Source organism: Melospiza melodia, unplaced genomic scaffold, assembly GCF_035770615.1.
Source record: "Melospiza melodia melodia isolate bMelMel2 unplaced genomic scaffold, bMelMel2.pri scaffold_145, whole genome shotgun sequence".
In the NCBI taxonomy this organism is placed as follows: domain Eukaryota; kingdom Metazoa; phylum Chordata; class Aves; order Passeriformes; family Passerellidae; genus Melospiza; species Melospiza melodia.
Genome location: NW_026948511.1, coordinates 103027 through 126161, shown reverse-complemented (window position 1 = coordinate 126161; position 23135 = coordinate 103027). Strand labels below are relative to the sequence as shown.

Here is a 23135-nt window from a genome sequence, read left to right as displayed (position 1 = left end):
AAATGGGGGAGAATCCATGAAATCCAAGCCCCAAAACAGGGGAGAATTTAGGAAATCCAAGCATAGAAATAAGGGTAATTCTAGCAAATCCAAGCCCCAAAACAAGGGAAATTCCACTAAATTGGGGAGAATCCTGGAAATCCAGGCACAGAAATGAGGGGAGTTCCAGGAAATTTAAGCACAGAAATGGGGCAGAATCCAAGCCCTGAAATGGGGGAGAATCCTGGAAATCTGAGCAGAGAAATCGAGGAGAACCCAGAAAATTCAAGCCATGAAATGAGGGAAATTCCAGGAAATCCAAGCACAGAAATTGGGCCAGAATCCAGGAAACCCAAACACTAAAATGGGGGAAATTCCAGGAAATCCAAGCACAAAAATTGAGAATTGAGCAAACCCAGCCCAGAAACGAAGCAGAACCCAGAGCCCAAACTTTAAACCCCTCCCAGGGCTTTATTTACCCTTTATTTACCCCAGGATAGTGGGGACAGGGACACCCCAAAATCCTGAGGGGCTCTGGGGGGACCCCAAAAATCATGTGGGGGAAATTGGGGGGCAGAGAGGGGAAACTGGGGTGATGGGAGGGGAATTTGGGGTCCTGAAAGAGGAATTTGGGGTTCTGGAAGGGGAAATTTGGTTTATGGGAGTTCCCACTATGAGGGGAATTTGGGTTATGGGAGTTAAATTCGGGGTGCTGTGAGGGGAATTTGGGGTGCTGGGAGTTAAAATCAGAATCCTGTGAGGGGAATTGGGATCCTCAGAGGGAATTTGGGGTTCTAGGCGAGGAATTTGGGGTGCTGTGAGGGAACTTGGGGTTTTGTGAGGGGAAATTGGGGTCCTGGGAGTTAAATTCGGGGTCCTGGAGGGAATTTGGGGTCCTGTGAGGGAAATTTGGGGTTCTGGGAGAGCAAATTGAGGTTCTAGGAGTTAATATTGGGGTTCTGTGAGGGAATTTGAGGTCCTGTGAGGGAAAATTGGGGTTCTAGGTGAGGAATTCGGGGTCCTGGGCAAGGAATTTGGGGTCCTGTGAGGGAAATCGGAGTCCTGTGAGGGGAATTTGGGGTCCTAAAAGAGGAATTTGGGGTTTTGTGAGGGAATTTGGGGTGCTGTGAGGGGAATTTGTGGTCCTGTGAGGAAAATTGGGGTCCTCAGAGGGAAATTGAGGTCCTGGGTGAGGAATGTGGGGTCCTATGAGGGGAATTTGGGTCCTGTGAGGGAAACTGGAGTCCTGTGAGGGGAATTTGTGGTCCTAAAAGAGGAATTTTGGGGTGTGGGTGAGGAATTTGGGGTGCTGGGAGGGAAATTGGGGTCCTAGAACAGGAAATTTGCGTTCTGAAAGGGGAAATTGAGGTCCTCAGAGGGAATTTGGGGTGCTGTGAGGGAATTTGGGGTGCTGTGAGGGGAATTTGGGGTCCTACGAGGGGAATTTGGGTCCTGTGAGGGAAATTTGTGGTCCTGGGAGGGGAAATTGGGGTGCTGGGAGTTAAAATCAGGGTTCTGTGAGGGAATTTGGGGTTCTGGGCGAGGAATGTGGGGTCCTGTGAGGGAAATCGGAGTCCTGTGAGGGGAATTTGGGGTGCTGTGAGGGAATTTGGGGTCCTAAAAGAGGAATTTTGGGGTGTGGGTGAGGAATTTGGGGTGCTGGGAGGGAAATTGGGGTCCTAGAACAGGAAATTTGCGTTCTGAAAGGGGAAACTGAGGTCCTCAGAGGGAATTTGGGGTGCTGTGAGAGGAAATTGGGGTCCTCAGAGAGAAAATGGGGTCCTCAGAGGGAAATTGGGGTGCTCAGAGAAAAAATGGGGTCCTGGGAGGGGAAACTGGGGTGCTCAGAGGGAAATTGGGGTACTCAGAGGGAAACTGAGGTCCTGGGCGAGGAATTTGGGGTCCTGTGAGGGGAATTGGGGTCCTAAGAGGAGAAATTGGGGTCCTAGAAGAGGAAATTGGGGGTCCTGTGAGGGAAGTTGGGTGTTGTGAGGGGATTTTGGGGTTCTGGGAGGGTTTTGTCCCCCCGGAATCATCACTCAGGTCCCCGGTGACCCCTCCAGGCTCTCCTCAGGCTCCAGCAGCATCCTGGAGAATTTCTGGTCCCCGAAGGCGGCGCTGAGGCGGCTCTCGAGGAACCTCTGCAGCTCCAGGATGGACTGAACATCTGCCTTGTCCTAAAACGGGAATTCCTGAGGGGCTGAGCACCCCAAAAACCCCACAAACACCCCAAAAACCCCACAGCACATCCGCCTTGTCCTGGGGGAAAATGGGGATTCCAGACGCCCCAAAAACACCCCAAAAACCCCAGAGCACATCCGCCTTGTCCTAAAACGGGAATTCCTGAGGGGCTGGACACCCCAAAAACCCCACAAACACCCCAAAAAACCACAAAAAAAACCCAAAAAGGGCCCTGAGGGGCGGCGCTGAGGCGGCTCTCAAGGAACTGCTGCAGCTCCAGGATCCGCCTTGTCCTGAGGGGAAAACGGGAATTCCAGAGGGGTTGGACGCCCCAAAAACCCCCACAAAATGTCACAAAACCCCCAAACACCCCAAAAAGGGCCCTGGGGGGCCTCTCAAAGAACCATGGCAGCTCCAGGATGGACTGCACATCCGCCTGGTCCTGAGGGGAAAATGGGAATTCCAGAGGGGTTGGACACCCCAAAAACCTCACAAACACCCCAAAAACCTCACAGACACTCCAAAAACCTCACAAAAACCCCACAAACACCCCAGAAAGGGCCCTGGGGGGCCTCTCAAGGAACCACGGCAGCACCAGGATGGACTGCACATCCACCTTGTCCTGAGGGGAAAATGGGAATTCAAGAGGGGCTGGGCACCCCAAAAACCCCACAAAGAACCCAAAACCCCCACAAACACCTGAAAAATGTCACAAACACCCCAAAAACCCCCCCAAACACCCAAAAAAACCCCACAAACACCCCAAAAAACTCCACAAAAACCTGAAAAAAACCCCAAAAAAGGCCCTGGAGGGCGGCGCTGAGGCGGTTCCTCAAGGAACCACTGCAGCTCCAGGATCCGCCTTGTCCTGAGGGGAAAATGGGAATTCCAGAGGGGTTGGACACCCCAAAAACCTCACAAACACCCCAAAAACCTCACAGACACTCCAAAAACCTCACAAAAACCCCACAAACACCCCAAAAAGGGCCCTGGGGGGCCTCTCAAGGAACCACGGCAGCACCAGGATGGACTGCACATCTGCCTGGTCCTGAGGGAAAATGGGAATTCCAGAGGGGTTGGGCACCCCAAAAATGTCACAAACACCCCAAAAAACTCCACAAAAACCTGAAAAAAAACCCAAAAAGGGCCCTGGAGGGCAGCGCTGAGGCAGTTCCTCAAGGAATCGCTGCAGCTCCAGGACGGACTGCACATCCGCCTTGTCCTGAGGGGAAAAACCCCCAAAACCCCACAAAAACCCCACAAAAATCACAAAAACCCCACAAAAACCCCACAAACACCCCCAAAACCCCACAAAACCCCCACAAAAACACCCCAAAACCCCCACAAAGAACCCAAAAAGGGCCCCTGGGGCGGGTCTTGAGGAACCTCTGCAGCTCCAGATTGGACTGCACATCCTGAGGGGAAAATGGGAATTCCAGAGGGGCTGGACACCCCAAAAAACGTCACAAACAACCCAAAAACACCCCAAAAACCCCACAAAACCCCACAAACACCCCACAAAAACTCCCTAGACACCCCAAACAGCCCCCGAAGGGCCCCCCAGCTGGCAGACCTCGGTGAGGCGGTGGAACTGGCGCAGCAGGGCCCAGCCGTCGCGGGCGAACTCCTGCGGGCTGCGGTACGCCGGGCTCAGCTTCTCCTGCAGCCGCGCCCGCATCAGCGTCAGGTCCATGGCGCCCGCGCCGTCCTGAGGGCGGGCACGGGGTCAGGGGGGCACGGGGGGCACGTCCTGACCTCGGGCCCACCCACGGCCCAAAACGGGGCGGTTCCCAGCCCTGATCCTGATGCCACCCCCTGATCTCAAACGGGGCAGTTCCCATCCTGATCCTGATCCCACCCCCTGATCCTAAACAGGGCAGGCGCCATCTTGATCCCACCCCCCATCCTAATCCCACCCCCTCATCCTAAACAGGGCAGGCGCCATCTTGATCCCACCCCCCATCCTAATCCCACCCCCTGATCCTAAACAGGGCAGGCGCCATCTTGATCCCACCCCTCATCCTGATCCCAACCCCCTGACCCTGATCCCATCCTGATCCCACCCCCTGATCCTAAACAGGGCAGGTGCCATCTTGATCCCACCCCTCATCCTGATCCCAACCCCTGACCCTGATCCCACCCCTTGATCCTGATCCCATCCTGATCCCACCCCCTGATCCTGATCCCATCCTGATCCCACCCCCTAACCCTGATCCCACCCCCTGACCCTGATCCCATCCTGATCCCACCCCTTCATCCTAAACAGGGCAGGCGCCATCTTGATCCCACCCCTCATCCTGATCCCAACCCCCTGATCCTGATCCCATCCAGATCCCACCCCCTGATCCTAAACAGGGCAGGCGCCATCTTGATCCCACCCCCCATCCTAATCCCACCCCCTCATCCTAAACAGGGCAGGCGCCATCTTGATCCCACCCCCTAACCCTGATCCCACCCCCTGACCCTGATCCCATCCTGATCCCACCCCCTAACCCTGATCCCACCCCCTGACCCTGATCCCATCCTGATCCCACCCCCTGCTCCTAAACAGGGCAGGCGCCATCTTGATCCCACCCCTCATCCTGATCCCACCCCTCATCCTGATCCCACCCCCTGATCCTAAACAGGGCAGGTGCCATCTTGATCCCACCCCCCATCCCGATCCCACCCCCTGACCCTGATCCCATCCAGATCCCACCCCTGATCCAACCCCCTGGTCCCAAATGGGGCTGATCCCACTCCTGATCTCACCCCTGATCCTGCCTTGATCCCACCCCTGATCCCAAATGAGACAGATCTCGCCCACGGTCACACCCACCGATCCTAAATGGGGCAGATCCCACCCCTGATCCCATCCCCTGATGCCAAATGGGGCAGATCCCATCTTGATGCCACCCCTGATCCTGATCCCATCCAGATCCCACCCCTGATCCAACCCCCTGATCCCAAACAAGGCAGTTTCCACCCCTGATCCCAAATGGGGCAGATCCCACCAGAGCTCACCCCTGACCCTAAACAGGGCAGATCCTGCCCATGATCCCACCCATGGTCCCAAACGGGGCAGATCCTGACCATGGTCCCAAACGGGGCAGATCCCACCCCTGATCCTGATCCCACCCATGGTCCCAAACGGGGCAGATCCCACCCCTGATCCTGATCCCACCCATGGTCCCAAACGGGGCAGATCCTGCCCATGATCCCACCCATGGTCCCAAACGGGGCAGATCCTGCCCATGATCCCACCCATGGTCCCAAACGGGGCAGATCCTGACCATGGTCCCAAACGGGGCAGATCCCACCCCTGATCCTGATCCCACCCATGGTCCCAAACGGGGCAGATCCCACCCCTGATCCTGATCCCACCCATGGTCCCAAACGGGGCAGATCCTGACCATGGTCCCAAACGGGGCAGATCCCACCCCTGATCCTGATCCCACTCATGGTCCCAAACGGGGCAGATCCTGCCCGTGACCCCCCCTGAAACCCCCATCTCCCCTCCTGCTCACCAGGGGAGCTGATCCCACCCGTTGCCCCCAGATCCCATCCCTGATCCCCTCAGATCCCACCCCCAATCCCAGATTCCCCATCTCCCCGCCAGGCTCCCCCTACTCACCGGGGAGCTGATCCCCCCCCTGATCCCTCCCCCAGTCCCCCCAGATCCCAACTCTGATCCCACCCCTGATGCCCCAAGATGCCCCCCCAATCCCACACCCGACCCCCCACAATCCCAGCCCAGATCTCCCCATCTCCCCCCAAAACCCCCAGATCCCCCTGATCCCCCCCCTCACTCGGGAGCTGATCCCACCCCTGATCCCAGCCCAATCCCCCCCAATCCCACCCCCGATCCCTCCCAATCCCCCCCACAATCCCACCCCCGATCCCTCCCAATCCCCCCCACAATCCCACCCCTGATCCCACCCCCGATCCCTCCCAATCCCCCCCCAATCCCCCCCCAATCCCCCCCGATCCCACCCCCGATCCCAGCCCAATCCCCCCCCAATCCCCCCCGATCCCACCCCCGATCCCAGCCCAATCCCAGCCCCGATCCCAGCCCAATCCCCCCCCAATCCCCCCCAATCCCACCCCCGATCCCAGCCCAATCCCAGCCCCGATCCCAGCCCAATCCCAGCCCCGATCCCAGCCCAATCCCACCCCCGATCCCAGCCCAATCCCACCCCCGATCCCAGCCCAATCCCCCCCAGTCCCAGCCCCTCTCCCCCCGATTGCCCCGGTGCTCACGGCGGAGCTGCAGAGGCGCTGCAGGGGCCGCCAGGGCTCGTGGCACAGCAGCTCCAGCAGCACGAACTCGCAGCGCTGCGGGAACGGCATCGGGGTCAGGGATGGGATCCCGAGGGAGGAGATCCCAGGGGATCCCCCGGGATCGGCACAGAGGGATCAGGAATGGGGGATCAGCCCAGAGGGATCAGCCCAGCGGGATCGGCCCAGTGGGATCGGCCCAGTGGGATCAGGAATGGGCCCGGTGGGATCAGCCCAGTGGGATCAGCCCAGTGGGATCAGGATCAGCCCAGTGGGATCAGGATCAGCCCAGTGGGATCAGGATCAGCCCAGTGGGATCAGCCCAGTGGGATCAGGATCAGCCCAGTGGGATCAGGATCAGCCCAGCGGGATCAGCCCAGTGGGATCAGGATCAGCCCAGTGGGATCAGGATCAGCCCAGTGGGATCGGCCCAGCGGGATCAGGATCAGCCCAGCGGGATCAGCCCAGAGGGATCAGGATCAGCCCAGCGGGATCGGCCCAGCGGGATCAGGATCAGCCCAGCGGGATCAGCCCAGAGGGATCAGGATCAGCCCAGAGGGATCAGGATCAGCCCAGAGGGATCAGGATCAGCCCAGAGGGATCAGGATCAGCCCAGTGGGATCAGCCCAGAGGGATCAGGATCAGCCCAGTGGGATCAGGAATGGGGGATCAGCCCAGAGGGATCAGCCCAGTGGGATCAGCCCAGAGGGATCAGGATCAGCCCAGAGGGATCAGGATCAGCCCAGTGGGATCAGGATCAGCCCAGTGGGATCAGGATCAGCCCAGAGGGATCAGGATCAGCCCAGCGGGATCAGCCCAGTGGGATCAGGATCAGCCCAGTGGGATCAGGATCAGCCCAGTGGGATCAGGATCAGCATCAGCCCAGAGGGATCAGGATCAGCCCAGTGGGATCAGCCCAGAGGGATCAGGATCAGCCCAGTGGGATCAGGAATGGGGGATCAGCCCAGAGGGATCAGCCCAGCGGGATCAGCCCAGAGGGATCAGGATCAGCCCAGAGGGATCAGGATCAGCCCAGAGGGATCAGGATCAGCCCAGCGGGATCGGCCCAGCGGGATCAGGATCAGCCCAGAGGGATCAGCCCAGAGGGATCAGGATCAGCCCAGCGGGATCGGCCCAGTGGGATCAGGATCAGCCCAGTGGGATCAGGAATGGGGGATCAGCCCAGAGGGATCAGCCCAGAGGGATCAGGATCAGCCCAGTGGGATCAGCCCAGAGGGATCAGGATCAGCCCAGAGGGATCAGCCCGGAGGGATCAGGATCAGCCCAGTGGGATCAGCCCAGAGGGATCAGGATCAGCCCAGAGGGATCAGCCCGGAGGGATCAGGATCAGCCCGGAGGGATCAGGATCAGCCCAGCGGGATCAGCTCAGTGGGATCAGGATCAGCCCAGAGGGATCAGCCCAGAGGGATCAGGATCAGCCCAGAGGGATCAGCCCGGAGGGATCCCCCAGGATTGGCCCAGTGGGATCAGCCCAGTGGGATCAGCTCAGTGGGATCAGCTCAGTGGGATCAGCTCAGTGGGATCCTCAGGATCGGGATTGGGATCAGCCCAGAGGGATCCCCCAGGATTGGCCCAGTGGGATCAGCCCAGTGGGATCAGCCCAGTGGGATCAGCTCAGTGGGATCAGCTCAGTGGGATCAGCTCAGTGGGATCAGCCCAGTGGGATCAGCTCAGTGGGATCCTCAGGATCGGGATTGGGATCAGCCCAGCGGGATCAGCCCAGAGGGATCGGCAAAGAGGGATCAGCCCAGTGGGATCCTCAGGATCGGGACTGGGATCAGCCCAGTGGGATCAGCCCCAGGATTGGGATCAGGGATCAGCCCAGCGGGATCAGCGCAGCAGGATCAGCCCAGCGGGATCATTTCAGTGGGATCAGCCCAGCAGGATCAGCCCCAGGATCGGGATCAGGGATTGGCCCAGTGGGATCAGCCCAGTGGGATCAGCCCGGCCTCACCTGCTGGTCCTGGGGGCTCAGTTTCACCGGGGGGCCCTGCTCAGGATCCGGCTCCGGCTCCGGCAGGGGAGGGGGCAGCTCCTGGCACAGCAAACACGTCCACTCGGGGCTGCGGGATCGGGAATGGGATCAGGAATGGGGGATCGGGAATGGGGGATCGGGAATGGGGGATCGGGAATGGGGGATCGGGAATGGGATCAGGAATGGGGGATCGGGAATGGGGGATCGGGAATGGGATCAGGAATGGGGGATCGGGAATGGGGGATCGGGAATGGGATCAGGAATGGGGGATCGGGAATGGGGGATCGGGAATGGGGGATCGGGAATGGGGGATCGGGAATGGGATTGGGAATGGGGGATCAGGAATGGGATCAGGAATGGGGGATCGGGAATGGGATCAGGAATGGGGGATCGGGAATGGGGGATCAGGAATGGGGGATCAGGAATGGGATCAGGAATGGGGGATCGGGAATGGGGGATCGGGAATGGGATCGGGAATGGGGGATCAGGAATGGGGGATCGGGAATGGGGGATCGGGAATGGGGGATCGGGAATGGGGAATCGGGAATGGGATCAGGAATGGGGGATCGGGAATGGGATCGGGAATGGGGGATCGGGAATGGGGGATCGGGAATGGGGGATCAGGAATGGGGGATCAGGAACAGGAACCGGGGATCAGGAATGAGAACAGGGATCGGGAATGGGGATCAGGAACGGGGGATCAGGAATGGGATCATGGGGCAGCTCCCAGCACAGCAAACACGTCCGCTCGGGGCTGCGGGATCGGGAATGGGGGATCAGGAACAGGAACGGGGGTGCCCACGGGGCTGGGAGTGGGAATGGGGTCATGGGGGATCAGGGCAGTGGATCCCGGGGAGGTGACATGGGGCAGGGGATCCTGGGGACATTGAAGGGTGACACAGGGCAGTGGATCCCAGGGACATCTGGGGGTGACGGGGGTGACACAGGGCAGCGGATCCCAGGAATATTGTGGGGTGACAGGAGGTGACACAGGGCAGCGGATCCCAGGGACATTTGGGGGTGACAGGAGGTGACACAGGGCAGCGGATCCCAGGGACATCTGGGGGTGACAGGGGGTGACACAGGGCAGCGGATCCCAGGAATATTGTGGGGTGACAGGAGGTGACACAGGGCAGCGGATCCCAGGGACATCTGGGGGTGACAGGGGGTGACACAGGGCACTGGATGCCCCCGGATCCCGTGGGTGCAGCCGTACCTGGGCACGTCGTGCAGGGCGGGCAGGTGGCAGTGCAGGTGGAAGCAGCGCTGGCAGCGGTCACACATCACCACGGCCCCGGCCTGGCCGCACACGCGGCAGCACGAGACCCCCGGGACCCCCACGGGGACACCCCCGGGGACACCCCCGGGGACCCCCAGGACAGGGCCTGGGTCACCCAGGGCGGGGGGCAGCAGCCCCACGGGTTTGGTGTCCCCAGTGTCACCGGTGTCACCGATGGGCGACTCCTGCTGCTCCTCCTGCAGGGGGGGACACGGTCAGGGACAGGGACAGGGACAAGGAGGGGGACAGGGATGGGGACAGGGATGGGGACAGGGATGGGGACAGGGATGGGGACAAGGACAGGGACAAGGAGGGGGACAGGGACAGGGATGGGGACAGGGATGGGGACAGGGATGGGGACAAGGACAGGGACAAGGAGGGGGACAGGGACAGGGATGGGGACAGGGATGGGGACAGGGACAAGGAGGGGGACAGGGGAGAGGAATGGGGACAGGGGAGAGGGATGGGGACAGGGATGGGGACAAGGACAGGGACAAGGACAGGGATGGGGACAAGGAAGAGGGACAGGGACAGGGATGGGGACAGGGACAGCGATGGGGACAGGGGACAGGGATGGGGACAGGGACAGGGATGGGGACAGGGGACACACTCAGGGACAGGGTACACTCACCTGGATGGGGAGGGGACAATGGGCACTGGGGAGGGGGCACAGGGGACACTCACCTGGGTGGGGAGGGGACACAGGAATGGGGACAGAGACTGAGGACACTCACCTGGGTGGGGAACAGTAGGGACTGGATGGGGACACTGGGGACACTCAGTGGGATGGGGACAAAGAGGATGGGGACAGGGACACTCACCTGGGTGGGAGAGGACACAAGGGATGGGGACACTGGGGACACTCACCTGGGTGGGAGAGGACACAAGGGATGGGGACAGGGGACACTCACCTGGGTGGGAGAGGACACAAGGGATGGGGACAGAGAGGATGGGGACAGGGACACTCACCCGGGTGGGGAGAGGACACAAGGGATGGGGACACTGGGGACACTCACCTGGGTGGGAGAGGACACAAGGGATGGGGACACTGGGGACACTCACCTGGGTGGGGAGAGCACACAAGGGATGGGGACAGGGGACACTCACCTGGGTGGGGAGAGGACACAAGGGATGGGGACACTGGGGACACTCACCTGGGTGGGGAGAGGACACCAAGGGATGGGGACAGGGGACACTCACCTGGGTGGGGAGAGGACACCAAGGGATGGGGACAGAGAGGATGGGGACAGGGACACTCACCCAGGTGGGGAGAGGACACAAGGGATGGGGACACTAGGGACACTCACCTGGGTGGGAGAGGACACAAGGGATGGGGACACTGGGGACACTCACTGGGATGGGGAGGGGCAGTGGGGACACTCACTGGGATGGGGAGGGGACAGTGTGCGCTGGAGAGGGGACACAGGGGTTGGAGATGGGGACAATGGGGACACAACTGAGATGGGGACAAAGGGGATGGGGACAGGGACACTCCCCTGGGTGGGGAGGGGACACAAGGGATGCAGAGACTGGGGACACTCACCCAGATGGGGAGGGGACAGTGTGCACTGGGGAGGGGACATGGGGGACACTCACCCGGGTGAGGTGGGGACACACAGGATGGGGAGGGACACTGGGGACACACGTGTGGATGGGGACAAAGGGGACAGGGACAGAGACTGGGGACACTCACCTGGATGGGGAGGGGACACACGGGATGGGGACAGGGGACACTGGGGACACTCACCCAGGTGGGAAGGGGACACAGGGGATGGAGACAATGGGGACACTCACCTGGGTGGGGAGGGGATACAGGGGTGGGGAGGGGACAGTGGGCACTGGGGAGGGGACACAGGGGACACTCACCTGGGTGGGGACAAAGGGGACGGGGACAGAGACTGGGGACACTCACCTGGGTGGGGAGGGGACACAGGGGATGGAGACAATGGGGACACTCACCTGAGTGGGGAGGGGACACACGGGATGGGGAGGGACACTGGGGACACTCACCTGGGCGATGAGGGGACATTCACCTGGATGGGGAGGGGACACAAGGGATGGGGACAGGGCATAGGGGATGGGGAGGGGGACAATGGGGATGGGGAGGGACAATGGGGACAAAGGAGATGGGGACATGGGGGACACTCCCCTGGGTGGGGAGGGGACACTGCCCTGGGTGGGGAGGGGACACAAGGGACAGGGACAGGGACAGGGGACACTGCCCTGGGTGGGGAGGGGACACAAGGGACAGGGACAGGGACAGGGGACACTGCCCTGGGTGGGGAGGGGACACAAGGGACGGGGACAGAGACTGGGGACACTGCCCTGGGTGGGGAGGGGACACAGGGGACAGAGACTGGTGACACTGCCCTGGGTGGGGAGGGGACACTCCCCTGGGTGGGGAGGGGACACAAGGGACGAGGACAGAGACTGGGGACACTGCCCTGGGTGGGGAGGGGACACAGGGGACAGGGACAGGGGACACTGCCCTGGGTGGGGAGGGGACACAGGGGACAGGGACAGGGGACACTGCCCTGGGTGGGGAGGGGACACAGGGGACGGGGACAGGGGACACTGCCCTGGGTGGGGAGGGGACACAAGGGACAGGGACAGGGGACACTGCCCTGGGTGGGGAGGGGACATGGGCGTCACTCACCTTGACCAGCAGCGCTCCGTGCGGCTGCACCGTCCCTTCTGTCCCTTCTGTCCCTTGTGTCCCTTCGTTCCCCGCTGTCCCCGCTGTCCCCTGTGTCCCCGCTGTCCCCGGTGTCCCCGGTGTCCCCGCTGTCCCCTGCTCGATGACGATGAGGCTGAACTCGTGCGCCGAGGGCCCGGGGAAGATGCGGAACACGGGCGGCTGCGCCGGGTCCAGCTCCAGGTCCAGCTCCAGGCGCTCCAGGCTCACCCGGGGCTGCTTGGGGAGCCGGGGGGTGCCCCACACCGAGGGGGGGCCCCTCCTGGGGGACACCAATGTCACCAGGGCACCCCAAAACCCGGGGGGTGCCCCACACCGAGGGGGGGCCCCTCCTGGGGGACACCAATGTCACCAGGGCACCCCAAAACCCGGGGGGTGCCCCACACCGAGGGGGGACCCCTCCTGAGGGAATAATGGGGTCACCAGGGCACCCCAAACCTCTGAGGGGGATCCTGGGGACAGTGGGGACACACGGGGACCCCAAACCTCAGGGGGGGGATCCTGGGAGATGGTGGGGACATCTGGGGACCCCAAAAGCCCTGGGAGCCCTTCCTGGGGACAGTGGGGTCACAGGGGGGCCCCAAAACCCCTGGGGGGGATCCTGGGGACAGTGGGGACATCTGGGGACCCCAAAGCTCTGGGAGCCCCTCCTGGGGACAGTGGGGTCACACGGGGACCCCAAAACCCCTGGGGGGGATCCTGGGGGACAGTGGGGACACACGGGGACCCCAAAGCTCTGGGGGGTAACCCGGGAGATTGGGGGGCTGGGGGTGCTGGGAGCTCTGGGACAGGGGGACACCAAGGACAGTGACAAGGCTCGGGGACAGGGGGACAGTGACAAGGGACAGGGACAGGGGGACAGTGACAGGGTTGGGGGTGTTGGGGACAAGGGACAGGGACAAGGCTGGGGAGGGTTGGGGACAGGGACAAGGCTCAGGGATGTTGGGGACAGGGGGACAGGGACAAGGCTGGGGAGGGTTGGGGACAAGGGACAGTGACAAGGGCTGGGGACAGGGGGACAGTGACACGGCTCAGGGATGTTGGGGACAGGGGGACAGGGACAGGGGGACCCCAGGACAGGGGACAGTGACAGGGACATCCTGGCCAAGGGACAGGACGGGAGGGGCTGCAGGTGAGGTGACAAGGGACAGGGGGTGACAGGTGACACAGGGGTGACAGGTGACACAGGGGTGACAAGGGACAGGGGGTGACAGGTGACACAGGGGGTGACAAGGGACAGGGGGTGGCAGGGTCCCCTCCCCCCCTCGTTACCGTTTAATGAGCAGCTTCTTAACGAGCTTCTCCTCCCGGGGGGAACGGCCGGGGACCCTCCTGCGGGGACAGGGACAGATGGCACCGGGGACAGGGGACAGATGGCACCAGGGGACAGTGTCACCAGGGGACAGGGGACAGATGGCACCAGGGGACAGTGTCACCAGGGGACAGGGACAGATGGCACCGGGGACAGGGGACAGATGGCACCAGGGGACAGTGTCACCAGGGACAGGGGACAGATGGCACCAGGGGACAGTGTCACCAGGGGACAGATGGCACCAGGGACAGTGTCACCAGGGGACAGATGGCACCAGGGACAGTGTCACCAGGGACAGGGGACAGATGGCACCAGGGGACAGTGTCACCAGGGGACAGATGGCACCAGGGACAGTGTCACCAGGGGACAGGGGACAGATGGCACCAGGGACAGTGTCACCAGGGACAGGGGACAGATGGCACCAGGGGACAGATGGCAGCAGGGGACAAATGGCATCAGGGACAGGGGACAGATGGCACCGGGGACAGATGGCACCAGGGACAGATGGCATCAGGGGACACATGGCACCAGGGGACAAATGGCACCAGGGACAGGGACAGATGGCACCAGGGACAGATGGCACCAGGGACAGATGGCACCATGGGACAGGGACAGTGGCACCAGGGGACAGGGGACAAATGGCACCAGGGACAGGGGACAGGGACAGGGGACAGTGTCACCATGGGACAGCCCCAAATGTCACCATGGGACAGGGGACAGGGATAGGTAGGTGGCACCATGGGACAGGGGACAGATGGCATCAGGGGAGAGGGACAGATGTCACCCCTGGGACAGGGGACAGGGACAGTGCCACAGGGGACAGGGACAGTGCCACCAGGGGACAGGGGGCAGGGGACAGGGGACTGTGTCACCAGGGGGCAGGGACGGTGGCACCAGGGGACAGGGACAGTATGAGGGTGACAAGGAGCAGGGGAGGTCCCAGGGGTGGCAGTGACAAGGGACAGGGGGTCCCAGGGGTGGCAGGGGGTGACAGGGACAGGGGTGACAGGGGTGGCAGGGGGTGACAGGGACAGGGGTGACAGGGACAGGGGTGACAGGGACAGGGGTGACAGGGGGTGACAGGGACAGGGGGTGACAGGGACAGGGGGTGACAGGGACAGGAGGTGACAGGGGTGGCAGGGGGTGACAGGGACAGGGGTGACAGGGACAGGGGTGACAGGGGGTGACAGGGACAGGGGTGACAGGGACAGGGGGTCCCAGGGGTGACAGGGACAGGGGTGACAGGGACAGGGGGTGACAGGGACAGGGGGTCCCAGGGGTGACAGGGACAGGGGGTGACAGGGACAGGGGGTCCCAGGGGTGACAGGGACAGGGGGTGACAGGGACAGGGGTGACAGGGACAGGGGTGACAGGGACAGGGGGTGACAGGGGTGACAGGGACAGGGGGTGACAGGGGTGACAGGGACAGGGGTGACAGGGACAGGGGGTGACAGGGGTGGCAGGGGGTGACAGGGACAGGGGTGACAGGGACAGGGGTGACAGGGACAGGGGTGACAGGGACAGCGCCCCCGTCCCCACTCACGCGCTCCCTGCGGTGACGCCGCTCTCAGGGCTGGCGGCTGGGGACAAACGCCAGTCAGGGACTGCCCAAGGGTCCCCTCCCTGTCCCCTCCCTGTCCCCAGCCTGTGTCCCCATGTCCCCTCCCCTGCCCCATGGCCCCCTCCCCTGTCCCCATCCCGTGTCCCCTCCCCTCTCCCCCCGTGTCTCTGTCCCCGTGTCCCCATCCCGTGTCCCCTCCCCTGCCCTGTGTTCCCCTCCCATCCCCTCCCACGTCTCCCTGTCCCCATCCTGCGTCCCCTCCCTGTCCCCATGTCCCCATGCCCTGTCCCCATCCTGTGTCCCTGTCCCCTCCCCTGTCCCCATGTCCCCATGCCCTGTCCCCATCCTGCGTCCCCTCCCCTGTCCCCATCCTGTGTCCCCATGCCCTGTCCCCTCACTGTGTCCCCTCCCCTGTCCCCATGTCCCCATGCCCTGTCCCCATCCTGTGTCCCTGTCCCCTCCCCTGTCCCCATGCCCTGTCCTGTATCCCCCTGTCCCCTCCCACATCCCCGTGTCCCCTCCCCTGTCCCCTCACTGTGTCCCCTGTCCCATCCTGTCCCTGTGTCCCCTCCCCTGTCCCCATGTCCCCACCCTCTGTCCCTGTCCCGCTCCCATGTCCCCTCCCGTGTCCCTGTCCCCTCCCCTGTCCCTTGCTCCTGTATCCCCCTCCCCTGTCCCTGTGTCCCCTCCCCTGTCCTCTCCCATGTCCCCCTGTCCCCATCCCTGTGTCCCTCTCCTGTGTCCCCATGTCCCCTTCCTGCGTCCCCTTCCCTGTCCCCATGTCCCCATGTCCCCCTTCCCTGTCCCCATGTCCCCATGTCCCCCTCCCCTGTCCCCTCACTGTGTCCCCTCCCCTGTCCCTGTTCTGTTCCCATCCCGTCCCTTTGTCCCCTCCCCATGTCCCCTCGTCCCCACCCCTGTCCCCATCCCCGTGTCCCCATCCCCTGTCCCTGTCACCCTCCCCATGTCCCCTCCCCTGTCCCCTCCCCATGTCACCTTCCCTGTCCCCATGTCCCCTCCCCTGTCCCCTCCCCATGCCACCTTCCCTGTCCCCATGTCCCCTCCCCTGTCCCCTCCCCATGCCACCTTCCCTGTCCCCATGTCCCCTCCCCTGTCCCCTCCCCATGTCACCTTCCCTGTCCCCATGTCCCCTCCCCTGTCCCCTCCCCATGTCACCTTCCCTGTCCCCATGTCCCCTCCCCTTCCCGTGACCCCTCCCCTGTCCCCCTCCCACGTCCCATCCCATGTTCCCATGTCCCCTCCCCTGTCCCCTCTCCCCTGTCCCCTCCCGGTGTCCCCTTCCCTGTCCCCATCCCCATGTCCCCCTCCCCACCATGTCCCTATCCCGTGTCCCCTCCCCTGTCCCCATCCCCTGACCCCATGTCCCCCTCCCCTGTCCCCTGTCCCCATCCCCTGTCCCTGTGTCCCCGTCCCCATCCCCCCTCCCCTGTCCCCATGTCCCCATCCCCTGTCCCCTCCCCTGTCCCCATGTCCCCATCCCCCCTCCCTGTCCCCTCCTCTGTCCCCTTCCCCTGTCCCCTGTCCCCATCCCCTGTCCCCTCCCCTGTCCCCATGTCCCCATCCCCCCTCCCCTGTCCCCTCCTCTGTCCCCTTCCCCTGTCCCCTCCTGTGTCCCCCCACCATGTCCCCTCCCCTCTCTTCTCCCCAGTCCCTCTCCCCATGTCCCCCTTCTGTCCCTGTGTCCCCTCCTGTGTCCCCTCCCCTGTCCCTGTCCCTGTCCCCTCCCCTGTCCCTGTGTCCCCCTCCCATATCCCCCTGTCCCCATGTCCCCATCCCTGTGTCCCCTCCCCTGTGCCTTCCCATGTCCCCCCACCGTGTCCTCTCCGTGTCCCTGTCCCTGTGTCCCCTCCCGTGTCCCCTCCCCTGTCCCCGTGTCCCCTCTCTGTGTCCCCTCTCCTGTCCCTGTCCCCCTCCCATGTCCCCATGTGTTCCCATGTCCCTGTCCCATGTCCCCCTCCTCACATCCTCTCCCCAGTCCCCTGTCCCCGTCCCCTGTCCCCGTGTCCCCGTGCCCTGCCCAGTGTCCCCTGTCCCCGTCCCCTGTCCCCGTGTCCCCGTGCCCTGCCCAGTGTCCCCTGTCCCCGTCCCCTGTCCCCGTGTCCCCGTGCCCTGCCCAGTGTCCCCTGTCCCCGTCCCCTGTCCCCATCCCCTGTCCCCGTGCCCTGCCCAGTGTCCCTATTCCCTGTCCCCTGTCCCCATCCCCTGTCCCCGTGTCCCTGTCCCCGTGTCCCCCTCCCCTGTCCCTTCCCTGTGTCCCCATCCCGTCCCCATGTCCCCAGGCCCTGTCCCATGTCCCCTCCTGTGTCCCCTCTCCTGTCCACTCCATGTCCTGTCCCCCTGTCCCCTTCCATGTCCCCCCACCGTGTCCCCTCCCCGAGTCCCCATGCCCCCTTCCATGTCCCCCTCCCCTGTCCCTGTGTCCCCTTCCATGTCCCCTCCCCTGTCCCCTCCTTGTGCCCCCATCCCCTGTCCTGTGTCCCCTCCCTGTGTCCCTTTGTCCCCATCCCATGTCCCCTCCCGTGTCCCATGTCCCCTGTCCCCTGTGTCCCCCTGTCCCATGTCCCCATGTCCCCTGTCCCCTGTGTCCCCTGCCCTGTCCCCGTGTCCCCTGTCCCCGTGTCCCCTGTCCCCTGTGTCCCCTCACCTGTCCCCGTGTCCCCTGTCCCCTGTGTCCCCTCACCTGTCCCCGTGTCCCCTGTCCCCTGTGTCCCCTGCCCTGTCCCCGTGTCCCCATGTCCCCAGTCCCTGTGTCCCCCTGTCCCCTGTCCCCTGTGTCCCCTCACCTGTCCCCGTGTCCCCTGTCCCCTGTGTCCCCTCGCCGCGCTGGGGGCTGGGGGTGGCCGCGGGCTCCAGGGGGGGAGGTGACATCCGGGGGGGAGGTGACACCTGGGGGGGAGGTGACAGCCGGGGGGGGCCCTGCAGGAGCAGCTCCGGGGGCGCGGGGACAACCTGGGGACACCACACGACAGGGAGGGGACATCAGGGGGTGGCACCCCGGAATGTCACCGGGTACATGTGGGGACATCACAGGGGGGTGGCACCCCGGAATGTCACCGGGTACATGTGGGGACATCAGGGGGTGGCACCCCGGAATGTCACCGGGTACATGTGGGGACATCAGGGGGTGGCACCCCGGAATGTCACCGGGTACATGTGGGGACATCACAGGGGGGTGGCACCCCGGAATGTCACCGGGTACATGTGGGGACATCAGGGGGTGGCACCCCGGAATGTCACCGGGTACATGTGGGGACATCACAGGGGGGTGGCACCCCGGAATGTCACCGGGTACATGTGGGGACATCAGGGGGTGGCACCCCAGAATGTCACCAGGGTACATGTGGGGACATCAGGGGGTGGCACCCCGGAATGTCACCAGGGTACATGTGGGGACATCAGGGGGTGGCACCCCGGAATGTCACCAGGGTACATGTGGGGACATCAGGGGGTGGCACCCCGGAATGTCACCAGGGTACATGTGGGGACATCACAGGGGGGTGGCACCCCGGAATGTCACCGGGTACATGTGGGGACATCACAGGGGGGTGGCACCCCGGAATGTCACCGGGTACATGTGGGGACATCACAGGGGGGTGGCACCCCGGAATGTCACCGGGTACATGTGGGGACATCAGGGGGTGGCACCCCGGAATGTCACCAGGGTACATGTGGGGACATCAGGGGGTGGCACCCCGGAATGTCACCAGGGTACATGTGGGGACATCAGGGGGTGGCACCCCGGAATGTCACCAGGGTACATCAGGGTGGGGTGGGGACAATCACAGGGGGGTGGGGACAATCACAGGGGAGGTGGGGACATCACAGGGGGTTGGGGACAATCACCGGGGGTGGCACCCCCAGAATGTCACCAGGGTACCTGAGAGGACACTGGGGAGGGGTGGGGACAGTGGGGACACCATGGGGGGGGTGGCACTCCCCAAATGTCACCCCGGGTACCTGTGGGGACACTGTGGGATGGGTGGGGACACTGGGGACATCACAGGGGTTGGGGACACCATTGAGGGGGGTGGCACTCCCAGAAGGTCACCCCAGGTACCTGTGGGGACATCACAGGGGACGCTGGGGACACCACGGGGGGGTGGGGACATTGGGGACACCGTGGGGGGGTGGGGACATTGGGGACACCACGGGGGGGTGGGGACATTGGGGACACCGTGGGGGGGTGGGGACATTGGGGACACCACGGGAGGGTGGGGACATTGGGGACACCACGGGGGGGTGGGGACATTGGGGACACCGTGGGGGGGTGGGGACAGCGGGGACACGGTGGGGTGGCGTCACCCCCGGTGTCCCCCCTTACCTGCGCGGTGGGGGAGGGGCCGCGGGAGGGGCTCCGCGGGGGGGGGAGGGGCGGCTCCGAGACCACGATGGCACCTGGGGGGAGGGGAGGGGAGGGGTCAGGGACACGGGGACACCCGACACCCCCGTGGCACTGTCACCCCCCCCCCGTGTCACTGTCACACCCCCGTGGCACTGTCACCCCCCCCCCGTGTCACTGTCACACCCCCGTGTCACTGTCACACACCCCCGTGGCACTGTCACCCCCCCCCCGTGGCACTGTCACACCCCCGTGGCACTGTCACACCCCCGTGGCACTGTCACCCCCCCCCCGTGTCACTGTCACACCCCCGTGTCACTGTCACACCCCCGTGGCACTGTCACACCCCCGTGTCACTGTCACACCCCCGTGGCACTGTCACACCCCCGTGGCACTGTCACCCCCCCCCCGTGTCACTGTCACACCCCCGTGGCACTGTCACACCCCCCCGTGTCACTGTCACCCCCCCCCCGCGGCACTGTCACCCTCCCCCCGTGTCACTGTCACCCCCCCGTGTCACTGTCACCCCCCCCCGTGTCACTGTCACACCCCCGTGGCACTGTCACCCCCCCCCCGTGGCACTGTCACACCCCCGTGGCACTGTCACCTCCCCCCGGTCATTGTCACCCCCGTGTCATTGTCACCCCTTGTGTCATCGTCACCCCCCGTGTCACTGTCACACCCCCGTGGCACTGTCACCCCCCCGTCACTGTCACCCCCCCGTGTCACTGTCACCTCCCCCCGTCACTGTCACCCCCCCGTCACTGTCACCCCCCCGTGTCACTGTCACCCCCGTGTCACTGTCACCCCCCCGTGTCACTGTCACCTCCCCCCGTGTCACTGTCACCCCCGTGTCACTGTCACCCCCCCGTGTCACTGTCACCTCCCCCCGTCACTGTCACCCCCGTGTCACTGTCACCTCCCCCCGTCACTGTCACCTCCCTCCCGTGTCACTGTCACCCCCCTTGTCATTGTCACCCCCCGTGTCACTGTCACCCCTTGTGTCACTGTCACCCCCCTGTCATTGTCACCCCTCGTGTCACTGTCACCTCCCCCCATGCCATTGTCACCCCTCCCTGTCACCCCCCTGTGTCACTGTCACCTCCCCCCGTGTCGTTGTCACTCCCCTGTCACTGTCACCCCTTGTGTCATTGTCACCCCCTCCCTGTCACTGTCACCTCCCCCCATGTCACTGTCACCCCCTCCCTGTCACCCGTGTCACTGCCACCCCCCTCTGACCCCCATGTCATTGTCACCCCCCGTGTCACTGTCACCCCCTCCCCGTGTCATTGTCACCCTTGTCACTGTCACCCCCGTGTGACTGTCACCCCCTCCCTGTGTCATTGTCACCCTTGTCACTGTCACCCCCCATGTCACTGTCACCCCCCCTTGTCATTGTCACCCCCCCATGTCACCCGTGTCACTGTCACCCCCCCTGTCATCCCTTGTCCTTTGTCACCCCCTGTCCCGTCACCCCCTCTCTCCTGCCCTTTGTCACCCCATGCCCTTGTCCCTTGCGTCTCGTGTCCCCTCAGTGTCCCCACTGTCCCCATTCCCCCAATGTCCCCAGTGTCCCCTCAGTGTCCCCAATGATGTCCTCAGTGTCCCCAATGTCGCCAGTGTCCCCAGTGATGTCCCCACTGTCCCCAATGATGTCCCCAGTGTCCCTCACCGAAGCTCTGGGCGCTCCGGCTCCATCCCTGCAGGTCCCACTGTCCCCACTGTCCCCAATGTCCCCAGTGTCCCCAATGATGTCCCCAATGATGTCCCCAATGTCCCCAGTGTCCCGTCAGTGTCCTCAGTGTCCCCAGTGTCCCCATTCCCCCCAATGTCCCCAGTGTCCCCAGTGTCCCCATTCCCCCCACTGTCCCCAGTGATGTCCCCAGTGATGTCCCCAGTGTCCCCAATGATGTCCCCAGTGTCCCCAGTGTCCCCAGTGTCCCTCACCGAAGCTCTGGGCGCTCCGGCTCCATCCCTGCAGGTCCCACTGTCCCCAGTGTCCGCTCAGTGTCCCCAGTGTCCCCAGTGATGTCCCCAGTGATGTCCCCAGTGATGTCCCCAGTGTCCCCAGTGATGTCCCCAGTGATGTCCCCAGTGTCCCCAGTGATGTCCCCAGTGTCCCCAGTGTCCGCTCAGTGTCCCCAATGATGTCCCCAGTGTCCCCAGTGTCCCCAGTGTCCCCAGTGATGTCCCCAGTGTCCCCAGTGATGTCCCCAGTGTCCCTCACCGAAGCTCTGGGCGCTCCGGCTCCATCCCTGCAGGTCCCACTGTCCCCAGTGTCCCCACTGTCCCCAATGTCCCCAGTGTCCCCAATGATGTCCCCAGTGTCCCCAGTGTCCCCAGTGTCCCTCACCGAAGCTCTGGGCGCTCCGGCTCCATCCCTGCAGGTCCCACTGTCCCCACTGTCCCCAATGTCCCCAGTGTCCCCAGTGTCCCTCACCGAAGCTCTGGGCGCTCCGGCTCCATCCCTGCAGGTCCCACTGTCCCCAGTGTCCGCTCAGTGTCCCCAGTGTCCCCAATGATGTCCCCAATGTCCCCAGTGTCCCCAGTGTCCCCAGTGTCCGCTCAGTGTCCCCAGTGTCCCCAGTGATGTCCCCAGTGTCCCAGTGATGTCCCCAGTGATGTCCCCAGTGTCCCCAGTGTCCCCAGTGATGTCCCCAGTGTCCCCAGTGATGTCCCCAGTGTCCCTCACCGAAGCTCTGGGCGCTCCGGCTCCATCCCTGCAGGTCCCATTGGAATTTCAGCTCCCCCTGAGGCTCCAGGGGCTCCAGGGGCACCCCCAGGGCAGCGAGCAGCTGGGCCTGCACCTGGGGACACATTGGGGACATCAGGGGACATTGGGGGGAATGGGGACAGTGGGGACAATGGGGACACTGGGGACAGTGGGGACATTGGGGGGAATGGGGACAGTGGGGGACACTGAGGACATTGGGGACAATGAGGACATTGGGGACATTGGGGACACTGGGGACACAGGGGACATTGAGGACATTGGGGGGGAATGGGGACAGTGGGGGGAATGGGGACATTGGGGACAATGGGGACAATGGGGGACATTGAGGACATTGGGGGGATCGGGGACAGTGGGGACACTGGGGGGACACTGGGAACATTGGGGACACTGGGGACATTGGTGATATTGGGGACAATGGGGACACTGGGGACATTGAGGACATTGGGGATATTGGGGACAATGAGGACATTGGGGACAGTGGGGACATTGGGGACACTGGGGACATTGGGGACACTGGGGACATTGGTGATATTGGGGACATTGGGGACATTGAGGGGAATGGGGACAGTGGGGACATTGGGGACATTGACACTCCCAGGGCCCCCAACAGCTGCGCCTGCACCTGGGGACAGTGGGGACACATTGGGGACATTGGGGACACTGGGGACAATGGGGACCTTGGCACCCCCAGGACACCGAGCAGCTGCGCCTGCACTTGGGGACAGTGGGGACACACTGGGGACAGTGGGGACAGCAGGGACATTGGGGACACCAGGGACAA

At 63.6% G+C, this 23135-nt stretch overlaps 1 protein-coding gene across 1 annotated transcript in view; it reads right to left on the bottom strand.

Moving 5' to 3' along the window:
- Positions 1-426: 426 nt before the first annotated feature.
- The window catches only part of TRIM28 (tripartite motif containing 28), a 42865-nt gene continuing 20156 nt past the window's right edge, over positions 427-23135 (bottom strand). The window contains exons 8-18 of the mRNA XM_063182039.1: positions 22313-22610; positions 19603-19676; positions 18065-18230; positions 15243-15279; positions 13660-13719; positions 12349-12649; positions 9630-9889; positions 8393-8501; positions 6400-6474; positions 3734-3868; positions 427-2156 (exon numbers count right to left, since the gene is read on the bottom strand). Of these exons, the coding sequence (XP_063038109.1) occupies positions 2019-2156; positions 3734-3868; positions 6400-6474; positions 8393-8501; positions 9630-9889; positions 12349-12649; positions 13660-13719; positions 15243-15279; positions 18065-18230; positions 19603-19676; positions 22313-22610 (1653 nt within the window). The 3' untranslated portion in view covers positions 427-2018. The remainder of the gene's footprint in view (positions 2157-3733; positions 3869-6399; positions 6475-8392; positions 8502-9629; positions 9890-12348; positions 12650-13659; positions 13720-15242; positions 15280-18064; positions 18231-19602; positions 19677-22312; positions 22611-23135) is intronic.